The 19,041-nt window shown below is 44.0% G+C and overlaps 1 protein-coding gene across 2 annotated transcripts; it reads left to right on the forward strand.

Moving 5' to 3' along the window:
• Positions 1-4,100: 4,100 nt before the first annotated feature.
• LOC116950096 (dual specificity tyrosine-phosphorylation-regulated kinase 2-like) lies at positions 4,101-18,389 on the forward strand. 2 transcript variants are annotated; one of them, XM_032967544.2, is made up of 13 exons: positions 4,337-4,545; positions 6,417-6,466; positions 7,298-7,358; positions 7,793-7,941; positions 9,285-9,421; positions 10,177-10,311; positions 11,258-11,393; positions 12,098-12,179; positions 14,088-14,257; positions 15,435-15,495; positions 16,317-16,434; positions 17,056-17,475; positions 18,163-18,389. In XM_032967544.2, exons 2-13 carry the CDS (start codon positions 6,431-6,433, stop codon positions 18,347-18,349), a joined length of 1,692 nt encoding a protein of 563 aa, XP_032823435.1. In that variant the 5' UTR covers positions 4,337-4,545; positions 6,417-6,430; the 3' UTR covers positions 18,350-18,389. The 2 variants fall into 2 exon arrangements, with proteins under 2 accessions (XP_075928785.1, XP_032823435.1); XM_076072670.1 differs by lacking the exon at positions 17,056-17,475 and having other exon boundaries at positions 4,101-4,545.
• The last annotated feature ends 652 nt before the right edge of the window (positions 18,390-19,041 follow it).

A 19,041-nucleotide genomic window follows, 5' to 3' on the forward strand; every position in this document is an offset into this window, starting at 1 on the left:
TTTTGTTGAATATATTTTGTTCATAACGAGCAAAATAATAATGAAACCCACGTGTGCATTTGCAAAGTCACTACAATAAATGAAACTATTTTAATACATACATATCTGTACAACAAATATTGTGCACATCCTTACTGTTAATGTATACACAACTCAACAAACCTGTCAACAACACTGCCTGACAACAACACCGTTTATATAGAAAATACATTTTACATTTTTAGGTACATTACTCTTATGTGTACTACACACATAATTTATGTATGTGGTGCAACTATGTAGCGTTGCACTTTGTGTTTACCACAACCCACGAGGACCGCAGCTGCATGGAGCGCCACGGTGGGAAGATGTTAACGACCTTGCCTGGTATACAAGAGGTCAATCCCGACCCTGACTCCTGTATACTTGGAGTTTGCATATTCTCCCCGTGTGCGCGTGGATTTTTCTCCAGGTCCTCGGGGTTTTCCCTCCACATTTATAATGAACATCTTCCGTTTCGAGTATTTGGCTGCTATACATTTACATATGATAAGCCACTGCGTTGAACTATCATTTGTGGCCAGGTCGCTTCTGAAAAAGAGCTACATAGCTCAGTGGGCCTTACCCGGTAAAATATTTGTTTAAAAAAACAATATATAGATTAGTTTATGAATAGTTTTAGTTTGAATGCAATCCAATGCAGTGTCCATTGACTGTTGCGTCACTATTCACCGGGCTTAGAGCACGTGGTCACTTTCCGGATGTGCGTCACGATGACGTCACCAGCGCGTAATCATTCCGGGACCCACCTAGTGGCGAGCACTCGCGCGCTCCGAAGCTCCTCAGACATTTACGTTTAATTTAACATTTTAACGTAAATATTCGACAATTTTTTATATTTTCTTATTCTCATCAAGCAAGTGTGGGTTTTCCTCACAATTTCGGAAGGAAAGCAGGACGCTTTTGTGAAAAGTATCCGAGACTCTGAGGTGAGTGATAATTTGCGACCTGAGGCAGGCTGCTAGGATATTGAATATAACTAAAAAATAATGTATATTTGATTTGAAAACGTATTTTTCAACAAAGTACACGTTTTTTATGGTCTCCATAGGGCCTTGGGGTACAATGATGTTGATGATGGTCGCTTTGATTGTTGGAAAGGTTTTTATTTTGGTGATGACGAGTGTTCAAAGTGGTGGTGGTGGTGATTGTGGTGTAGGCGGCGATGGGGGTGGCGAGCGGTGGGACACCGGTTAGGGGACATCCATTTAGTAGGTTCACAAAATCTGTCAAAACTTGAACCCTCCTCCCCTCCCAATACGCAAGCGTACGCATTTGGGTTAAGTGGCCGTCCATAAATGACGTCACGCACCTGGGGGGGGGGGGGGGGCGGTGAGAGACATTTGTGACGATGTGTGACGAAGGGGGGGGGGGTGTTGAGAAATGTGACGTCACGTCAACATTCGCAACTTTAAATAAATATAAACACGTTCTACTTACATTTTGATTTAAAGCTTTCGTGACTGCAGGGATTCATATTCTATAATCTTGGTTCTTTTGGTAAAGTCACGTAGAAGGGAAAGAATAAAATAATACAAAATATTGTTTTATATTTTTATTATTTTATTGTTTCCCCTCTACGTGCCTTAAGAATAAAATGATACAAAATATTGTTTTATATTTTTATTATTTTATTGTTTCCCCTCTACGTGCCTTAAGAATAAAATGATACAAAATATTGTTTTATATTTTTATTATTTTATTGTTTCCCCTCTACGTGCCTTTACCGAAAGAACCAAGAATACGTTCTACTTAATTAAATAGACTTTTTAATACATGTTTTCTCCTACAACATCAGAGCGCAGCGCCACATTAAATACGCACTTCAATGACAATAGTTTAAAGCGATTTGAAGCGTGTTTTATTTTTTGGGGGGGGGAGTCTGACTTTTTGTGACGCCTGTGTAATGAGGCGGGGGGGGTGGTCAAAAATCGTCCAAACTCGCGTGACGTCATTTATGAACGGCCCCAAAGGGAGTATGACATCTTCGATGAAGGTGGTGGTGCTCGTGACGTTGTTGATACTAGAGAAAAGAGTGATGGTGATTTTTGCAATGGTAGTGATTGTGGTGATCGTGGAGGTGATGATGGTTAATGGTCATGGTAACGGTAATGATATAGGACACCAATGCTATCCTGCACCGCAACTCCGAGGTACTTCCCGCTAGTCCCTAATAAACTTGAAAGCAGACAGCGATCATGCTTGGGATGCGGGGCTGCACGAAACTGGTGACCTATTGTGGGGTTTAGAGGCATAACAGTGATTGACGTCACGACCCAACAACTGGGGCATCTCCATTCACATTCACTTACACCGAAGTTTCTTGAGCTCCACAGAACGATTGGTCAATGTCCTTAAGCTATCAAGTTGACGAGCGTAATGTGATTGTTGATCTCGCGGAAAAAAATGCTACAATTCTAGACTTGAAGTTTTCGTGACTGCAAGGATCCATACTCTTTGGTTCTTTCGGTAAAGTCACGTAGGTATAAAGTATAAAATAAATTAAATCAATGTGGTTGAAGGCTGTGGTTGAAGGCAATTGTTTCTTGCTGTGGTTGTCCCCACCTGGTGACGGACGCTTGGGTTGCGCCCGAAACGTCGTGATTTAATTTATTTTATATTTTATTCCTACGTGACTTTACCGAAAGAACCAAACAGTGCTACAATGTTTTCGTGGAAGACCAGCGGGAGTAGAGACTATCAACTTTTTACAATAATCATTATGAATGATATGAATAATATTGGTCGCGAAAGGCTGGGGGTTAAACTGACCATGATCTCTGTTGTCATGACAAACCCCTAGGTCTGCTTGGCTATGAATCTGATTTTAAACAGGATAGTCTGAATGGGATTATGAAGGGGGTTTAACGTCTATAATATACATTTCGATTTAATAGCTTTCATGACTGCAAGGATTCATCTTCTTTGGTTCTTTCGGTAAAGTCACGTAGAATGAGAATAAAATAATAAAATAACACAATAAAATTCTCACGACGTTTTGGCCACAACGCAAGCAGCCGTCTTCAGGTGAAAGGAACAGACCTGTCGGGACGACAGATCTTCAATGAACGATGTTAAGATTCGTAGCGACTTTTAAGCTGGTTAGCCAGCTGAAGACGGCCGCCTGCGTTGTGGCCGAAACGTCGTGAGAATTTTATTGTGTTATTTTATTATTTTATTCTCATTCTACGTGACTTTACCGAAAGAACCAAAGAAGGTCTATAATATAGTGCGCACATATACATACCTTATCTTATACTTTTAAATAGCGCCTTAATCAAGGTGCTGCTGTGCAGTGAACTCACAATGTACAAGGTGATTGGCAAGATGAAACGAGATGAGTAGATGGGATATACCTAAAACGAGGTGGTGGTGACGAAGATGTAAATGAGATGAGTGGATCGATGATGGGTGACGATGGGGAGTTGTGTACATTTGGCTGTGTGACGCTGAGCTATATTCTGGCGCTCTCAGGGACAAACTCAAATCCCAGTTTGTATGACCACCGTACTCTTTGTCCTGACACATTTACTGCAATTTTTGTTGAATATATTTTGTTCATAACGAGCAAAATCATAATGAAACCCACGTGTGCATTTGCAAAGTCACTACAATAAATGAGACTATTTTCATACGTGCATATCTGTACAACAAATATTGTGCACATCCTTACTGTTAATGTATACACAACTCAACAAACCTGTCAACAACACTGCCTGACAACAACACCGTTTATATAGAAAATACATTTTACATTTTTAGGTACATTACTCTTATGTGTACTACACACATAATTTATGTATGTGGTGCAACTATGTAGCGTTGCACTTTGTGTTTACCACAACCCACGAGGAACGCAGCTGCATGGGGCGCCACGGTGGCAAGATGTTAACGACCTTGCCTGGTATACAAGAGGTCAATCCCGACCCTGACTCCTGTATACTTGGAGTTTGCATATTCTCCCCGTGTGCGCGTGGATTTTTCTCCAGGTCCTCGGGGTTTTCCCTCCACATTTATAATGAACATCTTCCGTTTAGAGTATTTGGCTGCTATACATTTACGTATGATAAGCCACTGCGTTGAACTATCATTTGTGGCCAGGTCGCTTCTGAAAAAGAGCTACATAGCTCAGTGGGCCTTACCCGGTAAAATATTTGTTTAAAAAAACAATATATAGATTAGTTTATGAATAGTTTTAGTTTGAATGCAATCCAATGCAGTGTCCATTGACTGTTGCGTCACTATTCACCGGGCTTAGAGCACGTGGTCACTTTCCGGATGTGCGTCACGATGACGTCACCAGCGCGTAATCATTCCGGGACCCACCTAGTGGCGAGCAGTCGCGCGCTCCGAAGCTCCTCAGACATTTACGTTTAATTTAACATTTTAACGTAAATATTCGACAATTTTTTATATTTTCTTATTCTCATCAAGCAAGTGTGGGTTTTCCTCACAATTTCGGAAGGAAAGCAGGACGCTTTTGTGAAAAGTATCCGAGACTCTGAGGTGAGTGATAATTTGCGACCTGAGGCAGGCTGCTAGGATATTGAATATAACTAAAAAATAATGTATATTTGATTTGAAAACGTATTTTTCAACAAAGTACACGTTTTTTATGGTCTCCATAGGGCCTTGGGGTACAATGATGTTGATGATGGTCGCTTTGATTGTTGATTGTTGGAAAGGTTTTTATTTTGGTGATGACGAGTGTTCAAAGTGGTGGTGGTGGTTGTGGTGTAGGCGGCGATGGGGGTGGCGAGCGGTGGGACACCGGTTAGGGGACATCCATTTAGTAGGTTCACAAAAATCTGTCAAAACTTGAACCCTCCTCCCCTCCCAATACGCAAGCGTACGCATTTGGGTTAAGGGGCCGTCCATAAATGACGTCACGCACCTGGGGGGGGCGGTGAGAGACATTTGTGACGATGTGTGACGAAGGGGGGGTTGAGAAATGTGACGTCACATCAAAATTCGCAACTTTAAATAAATATAGACAACACTTTCTACTTAAATTTGTATTTAAAGCTTTCGTGACTGCAAGGATTCATATTCTATATTCTTGGTTCTTTCGGTAAAGTCACGTAGAAGGGAAAGAATAAAATAATACAAAATTTGTTTTATATTTTTATTATTTTATTGTTTCCCTTCTACGTGCCTTTACCGAAAGAACCAAGAATACGTTCTACTTAATTAAATAGACTTTTTAATTAATGTTTTCTCCTACAACATCAGAGTGCAGCGCCACATTATATACGCACTTCAATGACAATAGTTTAAAGCGATTTGAAGCATGTTTTATATTTTTGGGGGGGGGGGGCAGAGATTTGTGACGTCATATTTGAGAGGGGGGTCTGATTTTTTGTGACGCCGAGTGACTAGGGGGGGGGGTAAAAAATCGTCCAAAATCGCGTGGCGTCATTTATGGACAGCCCCATAACCCCCTCTCCCCCCTCCATGCGTACGTACCAAATGGATGACCCCTAAGCGCTACGCTGCACTTACAAACCCGGCGACCCGAGTTCGATTCCCATTTACGGCCACCAACAGCAGTGACGATTATCTGAACTGGTTCCGGACCTCCCCTAGGTCGAATCAGTCTCAAATGAGTACCCTGGTGCGGTGTGTAGTAAACATCGCCACTGGGGAGACAAAGGCGGCCGGGCGTGGTGCTGGCCACCCACCCCCTCGGGTGCCGTGCCAGCCTTCATAGGTGCGATTCGCTAACAGCACTTGCCCCTACAGTCTGTTAAGGCTACACGGGGGATCTTTGTCTTTTGGTATAATTGGTAGGGGTAGTGCTGGTGGTAAAAGAGATGATGAGGGTGATTACAATCATGGGGGCGCTAGTGATAGGTAGCTTTCGTGACATCGCTTATAATGATGGGCATGCTAATAGGTCACTGGTGCTGTACTGCACTGACGCTATTGTTGTTGTACTGTGTTGACACAATTAGTACACATTTTTGTTGCCTGTGAGGTTAATAGTGGTCATCCTATGTAAATTCTGAACCCGCCAAAGGAATGTGGAATTTATATTCAAAGGACATCCACTCCTAAGCTTTCTATGACGTGGTATATTATCAGCCCTAAGAGATAATGGGCTTAGATGACTGTCCATTGAGATTTGACCAAACAAAATGTTAATTGTAACTTAAACTTCAAGCGATAGCAAAACCTGTCCGAGATCTCTCCTTTGCTGACGAGTCTCAGTAGGCTCTCAGCTGGTTAAATAGTGAATATTGCACCTCCGATTATCACGGTTGGCTACTTACGGTGCGAAAGAAGTTCAACATACATACAGTACATATTTAAATGGGTTGGGATGCTGTGCTTATTTGGATGAGGGGACACTGACATAATGTGTGCTGTTTTGACAGAACAATCCCTGGTTATGGCTGAAAACAAAGATACGAGTGTGCCTGGCCAGGTAAGTGTTTATACCTGATACCTGCTCACCTGATAGTGCAATGCTACAAACTCACATCTCAATACAATGACACAAACCCAATTGAGAGCATGTACACCAATAGATCACATCACACTATACACACACAGATACCGGTCGCTTCAAAGTAATGTACAATCACTGGTATTAGTTCGCCACAAGACAATGACACAAGTTCTCTGCACAGTACAGACACTATTACAATCTCTACAACAGAAAAATTAGTTCCAAGGCCAATGGATGGCCACATAAAACACATTAAGTGATCACCTGCCCTCTTAGCTCATACCAATTTAGATTACGAACTAAGGGAAATGCCACCTAAGTGTTTAAGCTGTCCACTTATAAAAAGTTATATATGTTACGTTTGTTTGCCCAGGTAAGGATCACCGAGTCTCACGACTCTTCGACAAGAGAGCCTTGTCATCATTTTCCCAGGAGGGTGGGAGGGGGGCGATGATTGCTCCTATATTGTAGTTGTGTAATTTCATAGATTTGGATCACAACGCCAGCATCCAGTGGCCTACTCCTGCGAATGGCATCGCGGGATCTAGACGTGCACTCTGAAGCAGATGCGTATTTGTCCCATAAATTATATCAGGGCGGTCGCTCGAATTGAACCGTCAGCCTCTTCTGCAACAAGCGACGAACGCACGGCCACCAGGCCACGTTGCCGCGCCGGGAGTTGATCCTCCAGGCTTGATGGCCCACAACACAACGCACGCTCGTGTGCGTCGCGTTGTACGTGACGAAGGTGTTATTCATATATCTGTGCGTTTGTGTTTCCACGTGTAATTCGTGTGCGACGAGCAGGCGTCGCCAATGGATGAAACTATCGTCTTCGCAGAGGCAGGGATGTGCTGCACGCCTGCCGGTACTGCTCCACTCACTACAGTATAATATTAGCGCCCGATTCACCACTATATCTGTGCATCTAACACACCTTCCAAAACGATCACCATGACCTCATGAACCTGTGATGTAATAGACCGAGTGTAAACCCATCACCTTGACCTCACGAGAATCGTGATGTGATAGACCGAGTATCTGTACACGGGCTCATTTCATTGCTCCATTCACATTCGGAATACTGTACTTTCCCAGATGTGTTGCTGATTTTGCTTCCACTCCATCGATATTCTCAACCATCCGCCATACGAGTTAATCCCTCAATTATTCTATACCTTTATAAAGAGCACAGTATAAGAGGTTAGGCTGAGCTCTTGTAAGTGATGCTTCCGTCCTTGATGCTTGCTCCATTTTACAAGTGTGCACGTGTGCCTGGTATGTACGTGCGTGCGCGCGCAGATGTCCTCGTGAAATTCCGAGAGAAGATGACGGAATTTGAGTGTGATGAGATCCTTACATACAAATGGATATATTATTTCAAGATGCGTAGTGCGACAGAAGGTGCCTCCAATATCGGCTACGATGATGAAAATAACCACTACATACCGGTACTACCCTTCAACATGTTCCACGTGCTCTGTAACCAGTTCACATCTCAATGCAAATGCGACAACCCTTACACACAACGCGCTTAATGCCGTTGCTAATGCTTGTCTGAGTGTTGACTACTGGAACGGTATAATGCAAATTGAGTCATTTGTGGGTATTTTTTATTTATTTGGCAACTTTGGACCCTGACACCTACCCTTTGCGTAATGACATCGTTCACTGTGAACCTGACAGCACGTGTAAAAAAAAAAATGGTTAGTGTACCAGCAGTAACAATCGGGACATCCTCGGTAATATTCAGGAAAAACAGATGATGAAGGTGGCGTTAATCGTGATCCTCAGTAACACGTGGCGAATGCGCTACCACCAGGCCACGCCACCACCCTGAATGTGTCCATTGAGGTGCGAGGTGGCTTTGATAAATCATGTCTGTCAATGCACTTATCTCGAATCTGTAAGGTCTTCGGTTTCAAACCAGGGAAGTCATCTGTGATGAAAACTAAATTCTTGTATAAAGCAGGATTGATGGCCTCAGCTGATCAGCAATGAATGCTGAATATGTGCCGGTTTTTTTTCACTTTAGCCTTGCTCAGTTTGCAGGGCAAACAATGATACTCATCCGATTCATAATTGATTGATTTTGGGTGTATAAATGTGTGTCGTAAACCCTTCAGCCCACACCACCAATTCATAAAAGTGTCACGTGAATAAACTGCGCCAAATTCAGTTTTGTGATGAAATATTTTTTTATTACGTTTCGTGATTTTAAAACTATCATTTGTATTATAACATTATAATTATTTATATTTGCACGCTATTCTCTCTGTTATCCCCTTTACACTTTCTCATTGATATAATGGATGGCTGCTACAATTTTACAAACCAATTGTGTTTCTTTACCTCAACCTTAAATCACAATGTGTATTTTGGGGGGTCCAAAATAAAAACAAACTAAAATCGTAGTTTTTGGATTGTTCTTATTATAAGCAATTACTCAGGGCTCTATGCCAAGGTCATTCACATTTCCCTCATTTCAGGTGGCCCTAATGGCCGCAATTTCTTTCAAGATGACAAATCTTTCTGCGCAACACTCGGGATCTTTTATGTAGCCTGAAAAATATTTATATATATGTCCCATCAGGTTTGGTTAAGGATTAAAGCTGCTACAGTGCTGATAGATGGATGGGCAAACAGAAATAGTGGTTCCAATACCATTCATAGATTTAATTGGAAATATAAACGTGAGCAGTGATTGAGCTCCGGTCAAATGAGTGCTAATTTGTTATTAAACTGACCAAACGATTGAACTGTGTGTCAACCAAACTCTTCTATTATGTTACAGGTCATCGATGAGCATCTGGCATATAGGTACCAAGTACTGAAGGTACTTGGAATAGGAGGTTATGGCCAGGTGCTCCAGTGCCTGGATCATAAAACGAAACAACAAGTGGCTCTTAAAATGTTCAAGCATGATTCAAGGTGAGTTTGGACAACAGCTACACGTATATCTGGATTTGTGAAGAGAAAAGTAACTTCTGAGAATACTAACTTGCGTTGTGTAGACTGTAAGTAGCATAGGCAATGCTGTATCATATAAATCGGTGGTTCTTAACCTTTACTGCAGCCTCATTTGATTCTCAATCGTGAAAAAAATATATAATGCTAATAGATACATAGGTTTGATGAAACAAAGTAGTTATACTTACGTGCCTGTGCTTAATTTGTGTTTCAAATAAATCTGGCATGTCCTGCACCCCCAGAAAGGACATCTCGCACGCCTAGAGGGTGCGTTTACCCCAGCTTAAGAGCCACTGATCTAAAAAGTGATCCGAATAGAATTATAGCTCAAACATCATTAGAAACTCTTTGTATTATGCGACCACCTTTTATATCTATGGTACCTGTATTTTTTTGGGAATTTCTATCTCAGGGCCTCCCCGATGGGGATGAGTGCTACCCAATTGAAAGTTTGAGCGGATACAGCGTTTTGACTTGGACTCGCTGATCCGATAGCATAACTGCCACCTTGCTGTGATGGGGGACTCGGTCACTCTCTCGTGTAACAACAAACTGACAACGTCTCTGCCAAACGACGTAAACCGGGATTGAGCGCTCGCAGCCTTGACTGATGCTCGATTGACTGAAGCATCTCGGGCCTTCACGCGTCACTCTGCCTTTTTGAATGTGCGAGCACTAAGCATGTGGTGAGACTCATTCGTGCTTTCTCTCCACAGCATCGTCCAAAATACGTACAACCCGGAGAGGGAAATCCTAAATGTCTTGAAGTCGGTGGACGGCAATAACATCATCAGACTCCTTCAAACCTTCAGATTCAGGGGCCACTATAATATGGTTCTTGAACTTGTCTTGTGAGTAGAATTTCATCCGTCTAAGCAGTTGCATTCGTGTGATTGTGCGCACTGGTCGCTTCCTTTCAATGCTTTATTGTTACTTTTGGTATCTCATGGAATATAAAACAATACACATGCAACTCCTTCTTTGCACGTAACTATTTTTGACACTTTTTTTGCTTTACTAGATGCCTTTGAGCTGCGTGGGCTTTTTAAAATATAGCAAATAAACAAAAAACCTCAAAAGTTTCTCCCGCCCCATATTTCCCCACACCAGTCATCGTGGTTTGAACGGATTGTTGTTGTTGTGTTTAGTTTGTTGTCCTTCCCCCGCACCTCTGATTAGCAAGGTTGGCTACGTACGATGCGAAAGAAGTTCAACATACAATATTTAGTTGGTTACAGCACATCAATAAAAAGGATTCTGCCTTCATTATCATTCATACTTATGGTAAACGGTAGCGCTTGTTTCGCTGTAAATGAAGTTGCTGCCGACCACTGGGCCGTATCTCATCAGCGTGTGGAATATTTGTGAAGAGCCTCATTTTAAGGGGCGCCACGGTGGCGAGATGTTAACTACCTCGCCTGAGATACACGACATCGTGGGTTCAATCCCGACCTTGACGCGTGCTGTATATTTGGAGTTTGAATTTTTCTGTAGGTCCTCTGGTTTTTTTCTCCACATTTAGAAACATTATAATAAGTCACTTGGTAGCACTATCATTTGTGGCCAGGTCGCTTCTGAAAAAGAGCTATATAGCTCAGTGGGTCTTACCTGGTATAATAAAGAAATATTTTTTTGTTAAGCCAAGATCATATTCCCCTGGGAGAGATTACAATTGGATTTTGGTATCGGCAAAATCCCGAGCCGCAGTCAAACCGTGAGTCCTGTACATGGAGCCAACCCTACGCAGTGGCCATAAAGAATAAGGGACTTAACCGATAATATTGTGCTGTCTTGCAGAGGAGGAACCCTGAAAGAGGAACTCTCAATCACCTGCAAGGTTGATTTACCCAAAATCAGGCTCTACATGAGATCCATTCTGAAGGCCCTGGTGAAACTCAAGAGTGAGGCAATCATTCACGGAGATCTGAAGCTAGTAAGTGAATATCAACATCCTCCTGCTTCGTTCATGCATTCATTGATTTTCTCTTTGTATTGCCTATGAGGCAGTTGATGCCAAATACGACTCCCTCATGATTGAACGGTAAAGTATTAAAACTCTTTATCTATGAGACATGTCATGAAGTCATGAGGCAGCAACGGAAGGTGCCATTGCAGCATACTAACACTTGTTTGCAACAATCATGAACGTACACAAACATAAATGTCTCTTTTTTTAAACATGTGCTTTTGAAATCCAAGAGTTCCTTTAATCTAGGATTTTATGTACATCTACTTGCTATAAACATTGGGATTATTGGAAGTTGCATTACAATGACAATGCTCAAAGCAATAACTCATAAAGGTTTTTAGGTTATATCGCATAAATATGTCGTTAACCCACCCTCCACCAGACAGCCAATTAGTAATGTTTGTCACATGAACAAAACGTGCCAATTAGTTACTACTTCAGCACACCGGTGAATATTAATTGCGAAAGCTTATGTGTTAAATTGAAGCAACAGCTGTGACTTGCAATGTTAAACAAAGTGTTGAATTGAGCAAAACAGATTCACGATATATATATAAAAAAAAATCAAACCTCGTTATTAAACGCGTTGCCGATTGGTGTGAGCACTGAAGTAGAGTGGCACACCCAGGACTGATTCTTAATGAGAGATCCTCCTTTGTCTTCTCCAGGAAAACATCCTCGTCAAAGACCATGACACCGGCGATGTCAGGCTCGCAGATTTTGGCCTCAGCGTTCGCGAGCGTCGCAATTGTAAGTGAGCTCGTCTGTAGGTGTGCGCTTGTTTTACATGTGTGTGTGTGTGTGGCACAGGTGGTGCATCGCCAGTCATCTCAGTCAGTCAACCCATGGCACCTGCAGGGTCTGTCCCGTGACCTGCTGCCAACAGGCGTTTGACACTTGACGTGGCCTTAAAGTGCACATAGCCTGGCACAAGCGCCGTGGTGATGTCACCGCCACTAAGTAGCTAATGGCAGTTGTTGTGCTTATTTGAGTGTGGGGGGGGATAGTGGTGGAACAGTGATTTGCACGACACCAAACTTCCAGTTGTCCAGTTTATTTCTTCGCTATGCACAACACTTGCAATTGGTATTGAATAGGTCTACCCTAAGTAAACTTGGAGCAGTAGCTGCTACAGTTCTGTGTGCTACACAATAGGTGCTCACAAACAATATTTGTTCTAACAGTGAAAGTATTTTTTTGTATATATATTTTTCTATATTCTGTTGTTTTGTTCTAGTTTATGTATGATTGTTTTATTTATCTACGTACATTTCTCTGCATGGTAAATTTCTGCCATTGCTGATCAGCTTTAGGCTGGACACGTGTGTTGAAGAGCTTCATCGCTCATCAGATTCTTTAGGCTTAAATATTTCGTCAATGTCTAAGCATGAGGTGGCACTCATGTCCGTTGTTGGTTCTGAGCCAATGGTGGAAATTCCACGTGCCTGTTGATGTGGATGTCTATTGCAATTACAAATTTTAACGTCCCCTTAAAAGAGTACAGTTTACCGCACCACGACCGGGTTTTTAACTTTTAATCTCCTAATGGAGTTGAGTGTTTCTAAACACAGCAACAATCGGTATGAGGTGAAATTAGATATTTTCCCTACGTACAACTACATGTATGTGTACTGTGCATACTTTATTTGGGTACACTTGAAAATGTAAGAAAGCGGTAATGCGATGTCCCACATGCACGATTGTGCCTGTCTCTTGTGTGCGCACGTGTTGCGAGTGGTGACGCAACCGTTAACACGCTGCGCTACAACGCCCATTGATCCATGTTCGATCTCCAGCCATGGCGAACATCGGTGGTAAATACATAGTGGATTCGAATTAGGTGCACACACAACTTCTTGGGAGGCAGCACTTATTTTATTAATGAACACAACAGTTAGCTCTTACGTTACGCATAGGGTGGTGACCACCGACCTACTCTAGCTAACACACACTTCTCAGATACTCTAGCGTGACCCAGCCAGGTGGGCTACTGGCAGGTCCGCTGACTGGAGGCTTGACTCTTCTTGGCGTCTTCACGATGCATCTTCGTTCTTGATACGGGCAGCAGCCTCGAACCTCCTGAGGAGGCTGCTTATATGGGCCTCGACGTGCCCGGGCCCCGCCCCGGCCACTCCTCCCTTCCAGAACCATCTCGAAGCCCCCCCCTGCTGTCCATGTGCCACCCGAGGTGCCCCCTAGGCCCCCGGCCCCCGCTGGGGTCCACTCACATGTCCAGCCGGGGTCACAGAGAGTGCCACGACCTCACACCACCCTCGTGGCCTCCCGAGTCCAGAACCGGCCCTGACGTCATTCCCGCCTCCAGCCGGGATGACGTTATGTGTGTGTGTAGACCCGCGTGGTCGTGACGCATAGTGACGTCACACATGTGCGTGTGTACGCAGTAGTGATGCTACCATCACTACAAATATATGAACCGGTCCTGGGACACCCTTAGATCGACGCCAGCCTTAAACAAGCACCTGGTGTTGATAAATATCAGCCCTGGTAAGACGAAAGCAGCCAGACACGGTGTCTGGCCTCTAAAACCCACCTCAGATGCCGTGCTAACCGTAATAGGTGCTCGCTAACAGCGGCTACCCCACCAGTCTGTTAAAGCTGTCCGGAAGATGAACGTCTTTGTTTGTGTGTGGCGAGCAGTCTTCACGCACCGCGGCACCAAGGGTTACATGGCCCCGGAGATGTACCTCAATCTCCCGGTCACGTGCTCAGTGGACATGTGGTCCCTGGGTTGCATCGCAGCAGAGCTCGCCACCGGGAGCCGACTCTTCACGAAAAAGCAAATATATCATGTTGGGCGCATCATACAGGTACGTGAAGAACAGGATAAAAAAAACCTCAGCATGGACAAATAGATATATTTTAGAGATCTAACCAACCATAGACCCTGCAATCAACGAGAGCATTGTTTTAGTTGATGGTGGGCGATGGCACGTTTAACAGTACGAATGGCAAACAGATTTCTGCGCAATTAAGTGTACGGTCGTTCTGTGGCGATGGTCCAAATTTTCCAAAGTTAAAAAATTACCCACAAGTCACTACTTTTTTTTATTTGTACATAACAACCATCGTCTCCTGCCGAAAACTTGCCGGGACCTCCTGTGAAATAGTCAAGAGACTGAGACTTTTTAGGGGTAAACAAACGTCATATTATTAATTATAATATTCCTTTTAATTATAATAATTATTGTTCTCTGGGTTATGGTTGCCACCTTTGGGCTCGTGGGTTTTGTGAGTTGCACAATCATATAGCACTCAGGAAAATGCATTTATGTAGTACACATCTCATTCATTGGGTTTCATGAGATTTTTTTTATTATACGTCCCAGTTTTTTGTACCTCCAGAGGTGACAACCCTACACCATATTCTTGGTTCTTTCGGTAAAGTCACGTAGAAGGGAAACAATAAAACAATCATTGCTTGTGTTGCAGTCGAAACGTCGAGAGAATTTTATTGTTTTATATTTGTATTATTTTATTGTTTCCCTTCTACGTGACTTTACCTAAAGAACCAGGAATATGAATCCCTGCAGTCATGAAAGCTTTAAATCAAAACCCTTCACCGGGATAATTCCCTTGGTAAATACATCCTGCTTCTGCTTGTGCACAGGTGCAGAATTTACATCGTTATCGCGTGGCCAGATGTCAGGTGCACAAGTAGAATTGGGATTGGGGCTCATTATTACCAGACTCACACACACACACCCTTAGCAGTAATAGGGTTCATGTTATATTGATGCACTGCCCTGTAATATACACCACGTAGACCCACAACCACCTGCGGCAATCTGGTCTGTGTAGTGGTCACCCTATCCAAGCACTATCCAGGCCAAACCCAGCTGACTTCTGAGATCTGATGATACTGAACGTTTTGGGGGTGATTTGGTCATAGGCAAATCAACCGGATGTATGTAATCACGTGTGCATTTACAACTGATCCCGCCCACGTCAACTCATTGCCACTGTGGTGTGCATGTGTACATATAGGTGCTGGGGCTTCCGCCAATGAACATCGTAACAGCCTCGAAAGTCAAGATTATTCGCTTTGGTGAGTGGAGGGGAGTTACTACTTCTGCTGTCACTTTTCATCGAGCTGTGGCCATGCAGCCAGCGATATTGTGCTCTGTGTTAATCTGGTTGTTTTTTTTGGTCCATGAGCCAACAGTGAGACTCCAAATGCAAGTGCATCTTGATTTTGAGATTTAAAAAATTAGCACGTTCAGATAGCACAGTATATGAGAAAAAGCCATAGTTAGGTGCCATCTAACAGCGCTAAATATGCGCATTACATCGATTTACAGACACTAGTCTTTCAAACATATAAACATGGCCTCGTTGAATATTATTGCCAATAATGTAAATGCCAAATGTGTGTCAGGTGTATGCTTATCAGCGATTATCAGTACAGCCGGCCATGCTATCTTACATGACAACTGTGCTATGGAAATACTCCTCGTCACACCTTTGATTAAGCGAGGTTATCTGCAAATATCAATGCTAAGCGTCTGCTGCTGTTCAAATGAGAGCATCGGGGAGTGCTCCTCTCCGTTGGTAGTCCCCAAGCCAATCGTGGAACGTCCAACATTAAACTATCGCGGGCGCCAAGCTTTCCACAGGACAACCCGCTGATGACCTGCCACGATAGGATGCTCCTCTTTGTTCAGCCTCGAGGGATGTTGAGCTGAGTCAACTGGAGCCCGGGATTTGGATTTGCACCATTCAGTTTGTGCCTGAAGTACGACTGCATGTATGTCGAACTTCTTTTGCACCGTATGTAGCCGACCGTGCTAATCAGAGGTATTGTAGTCTGCTTCACCAGTACTAATTCCCCGTGTTGCTTCTCTTTCTCTCTCTTCTCTCTGAAAACAGATGATGAAGGTGGCGTTTATTCCAACGGCAGGAAAACCATCCCGGGCAGTGACCCCCTCGACAAACTGCTTGGGATCGAAAATATTCATTTCCTCCACTTTGTCAGAAGATGCCTTGAGTAAGAGACAAATCACTGACTGCGCATCATCTCTTTTGGGTAGCCATCGAACGAAGATGGTCACCGCATCGCTCTTACCTTCCGCTATTAGGAAGCCAATGGAGCTGTGCACTTTTGAATCTAGATTTAAAACTAATTTCTTTAGAACTATCTCCTCCGACTAGCACGGTTGGCTACGTACGGTGCGAAATAAATTCAACATACATACGTCTGAGTAAATCATCGAAATTCAGATTTCCCATTGACACTCGCTGGAAAAAAGTGCGCTTACCTGGTGGAGGTTGGGCAGCTTTATACCTTTTCAGGGGAAAATTGCTCTTCCTTGCACCTTCTTCAATTAAATACAAGATATGCTATGGCAGAGGGTAAAAATACCTCACACCCACTCCAGATTTGAAAACGAATTAAAAAATATTCTTGGTTCTTTCGGTAAAGTCACGTAGAAGGGAAATAATGAAATAATAAAAATATTGTTGCGTTTTATTTTTATTATTTCTCTTCTACGTGACTTTTCCGAAAGAACCAAGAAGATGAATCCCTGCAGTCACGAAAGCTTTAAATCGGAATTTAGAAATGTTGCCGGCCTTATATTTGTTTCCTTGGTTTTTATTCGCTTGCCAGATGGGATCCTATTCGGCGGCTCACACCCCAACAGGCCCTGGATCATCAGTGGATACGTGGCACCTCACCCGACCCGGCTGTGGTGCCTCAGTCGGTGGTGGCGAGCCCATCCCTAGACCCAGCAGCACCAGTGCCTTCTGACGCACACGAGACAACTTATCTCACTCCTGGCAATTGCGGAACCATTTCTGGACCATCCGATCCAGAACCCGTCCCATCGCTACTGGCGTCCACCAACACAAGGAAGTCGTATGTGACTGCTCTTGAATCAAATTGTGAGCTACCGGGGGACGTGATCTCCCTATCACTACCAACATCCATCCACGCCCAGGGGCAATGTGACGAGTGGTCGAGCGGCACTCAGTGGGGCCTCTGTGAAAACATCGGCGGTGAAGAAATTGAGTCGACCATGAGGCAACAGTGAGTCTCCGTGTGCAAGTGCACCTTTGGTGAACGTTTTGGGCTGGCTGGGTTATTTAGTGAAAGTCTCCCTTTCTTCAACTGGCGTAGGGAAATTTCCATCTCCAATGCGGGGACACTGAGAAATTATAGTTTATTGTAGACGGGGCCTGTCTGTACTACAACTGTTGTAGACTCCCACAGAGCGCTATTGATTTATGGTGTATAGGAATTAAATGGAAACTGTTGAGCAATATTAAGATAACCTCAAAGAGATAATGGTTCTGTATTCGATGAGATTAATATTTCGTATTCGAAGAGATTAGGTTTCTGTTTTGAATGAGACATCTACACTGACTTAAAATTAAACTGTTCCATTGACATGACTCAAACACACATGAATGTCCCCAAGCCACTGATGTATATAATCCCTCATCTCCTAACATCCTCTGTGCCAACCTCCAGCCAATTGCAGTTACGCCCATGAAAAATACAAACTTTTATTCAACTGTATCCCACCGAAAGCTTTTGAGTTCAATAACTGTTCACGTATCAACAGTCCCCATCATCCCTTTGGGGTATCGTAAAATGAACAAAGTTTAGCCCTGTCATAGTACTATAGAATTTCCTCCACTTTCCTCAGGTCGCCAATGGAGATGAGTACCGGACGCAAGAGCGTAACGATGGGACGCGTTGTTTCTGTGCCAGGTGGGAGCCTATTCGTTGCCCCAGCAAGGAACATCACGATGAGGGGAAGGAAGATGCCGTCACCTTCCCCAGGGCAACGCAAGCGAAGGGGCCTCGGCGGAGATTCCCACGTGTGAAGAATGGCTTCCGGGCACTTCTTTGCTTCATCCGGAAGTACTGCTGCTGCGGTGTGGGCCTAGTAGGCTGAAGGCCCAGGCAGTGAAGTACAGGGTAGTGAGTGTGGGGGGGTGGGGGGGGGGGGAATTAACCCCATGCCTTGCGAATTTGTTGTTCCCCTAGTAGCTGCTACGTGACATGGAACCCAGCGGCAGGAGAGGCGACGGCAGAAACGCTGAGGACTCGTCACGGACTTGGGGAGTCGTCTGGTGCCAGCAGTGCGCGGAGAAGACCGGGCGAGCCAGGGGGGAGTGTAAGATGGCTGCCCATCATCACACCGCAGACGCATGGGACTAGCCCTGATGAATGGCCCCTCACAATCGGACCTCTCCCCTGGGGTTTTCTTCCCAGGCAGCCTAGTGTGCGAACTCAGCCAAGGGTTTCCCAGAGGGGAGAGATTTGGCCAAAGTCCGATGTGAGTTGGGAGCCCCGGCCCCTGTGACGAGAGTGAGTTTGCCACGAGACCACCTCCAGGAGAGTCCGGATGACAGAAAATGGACACATGATAACCGTGTTGTATGCTAAGAAACACACAGCACCCAGTGTTTTTCGTGGTTAGTTGTCACCGGAGCCTTTAGTGAGTCAGCTAATATTGCATTCTCTCACCCGTCCGTGTCTATGTCGAGACCCGGCCGTGACTCGTGTGCATTTGAGATGCGATCTTAGTGGTATCCTGAAGCAAGTTAGAGGCCCGTGTTGACCGTGCATTCCATTGGCATTTTG

Source organism: Petromyzon marinus, chromosome 38 (assembly GCF_048934315.1).
Source record: "Petromyzon marinus isolate PM22_M1 ecotype Great Lakes invasive population chromosome 38, UKy_Petmar_22M1.pri1.0, whole genome shotgun sequence".
Classification (NCBI taxonomy): Eukaryota; Metazoa; Chordata; class Hyperoartia; order Petromyzontiformes; family Petromyzontidae; genus Petromyzon; species Petromyzon marinus.

What these genes read in the sequence shown, in the direction of transcription:
- LOC116950096 (XM_032967544.2), top strand. Translation starts at nt 6,431, where the DNA reads ATGGCTGAAAACAAAGATACGAGTGTGCCTGGCCAG. An exon ending in AAAATAACCACTACATACCG is followed by an intron (nt 7,942 to 9,284) that starts GTACTACCCTTC and finishes ATTATGTTACAG; the next exon opens with GTCATCGATGAGCATCTGGC. An exon ending in TTTGTCAGAAGATGCCTTGA is followed by an intron (nt 16,435 to 17,055) that starts GTAAGAGACAAA and finishes TTCGCTTGCCAG; the next exon opens with ATGGGATCCTATTCGGCGGC.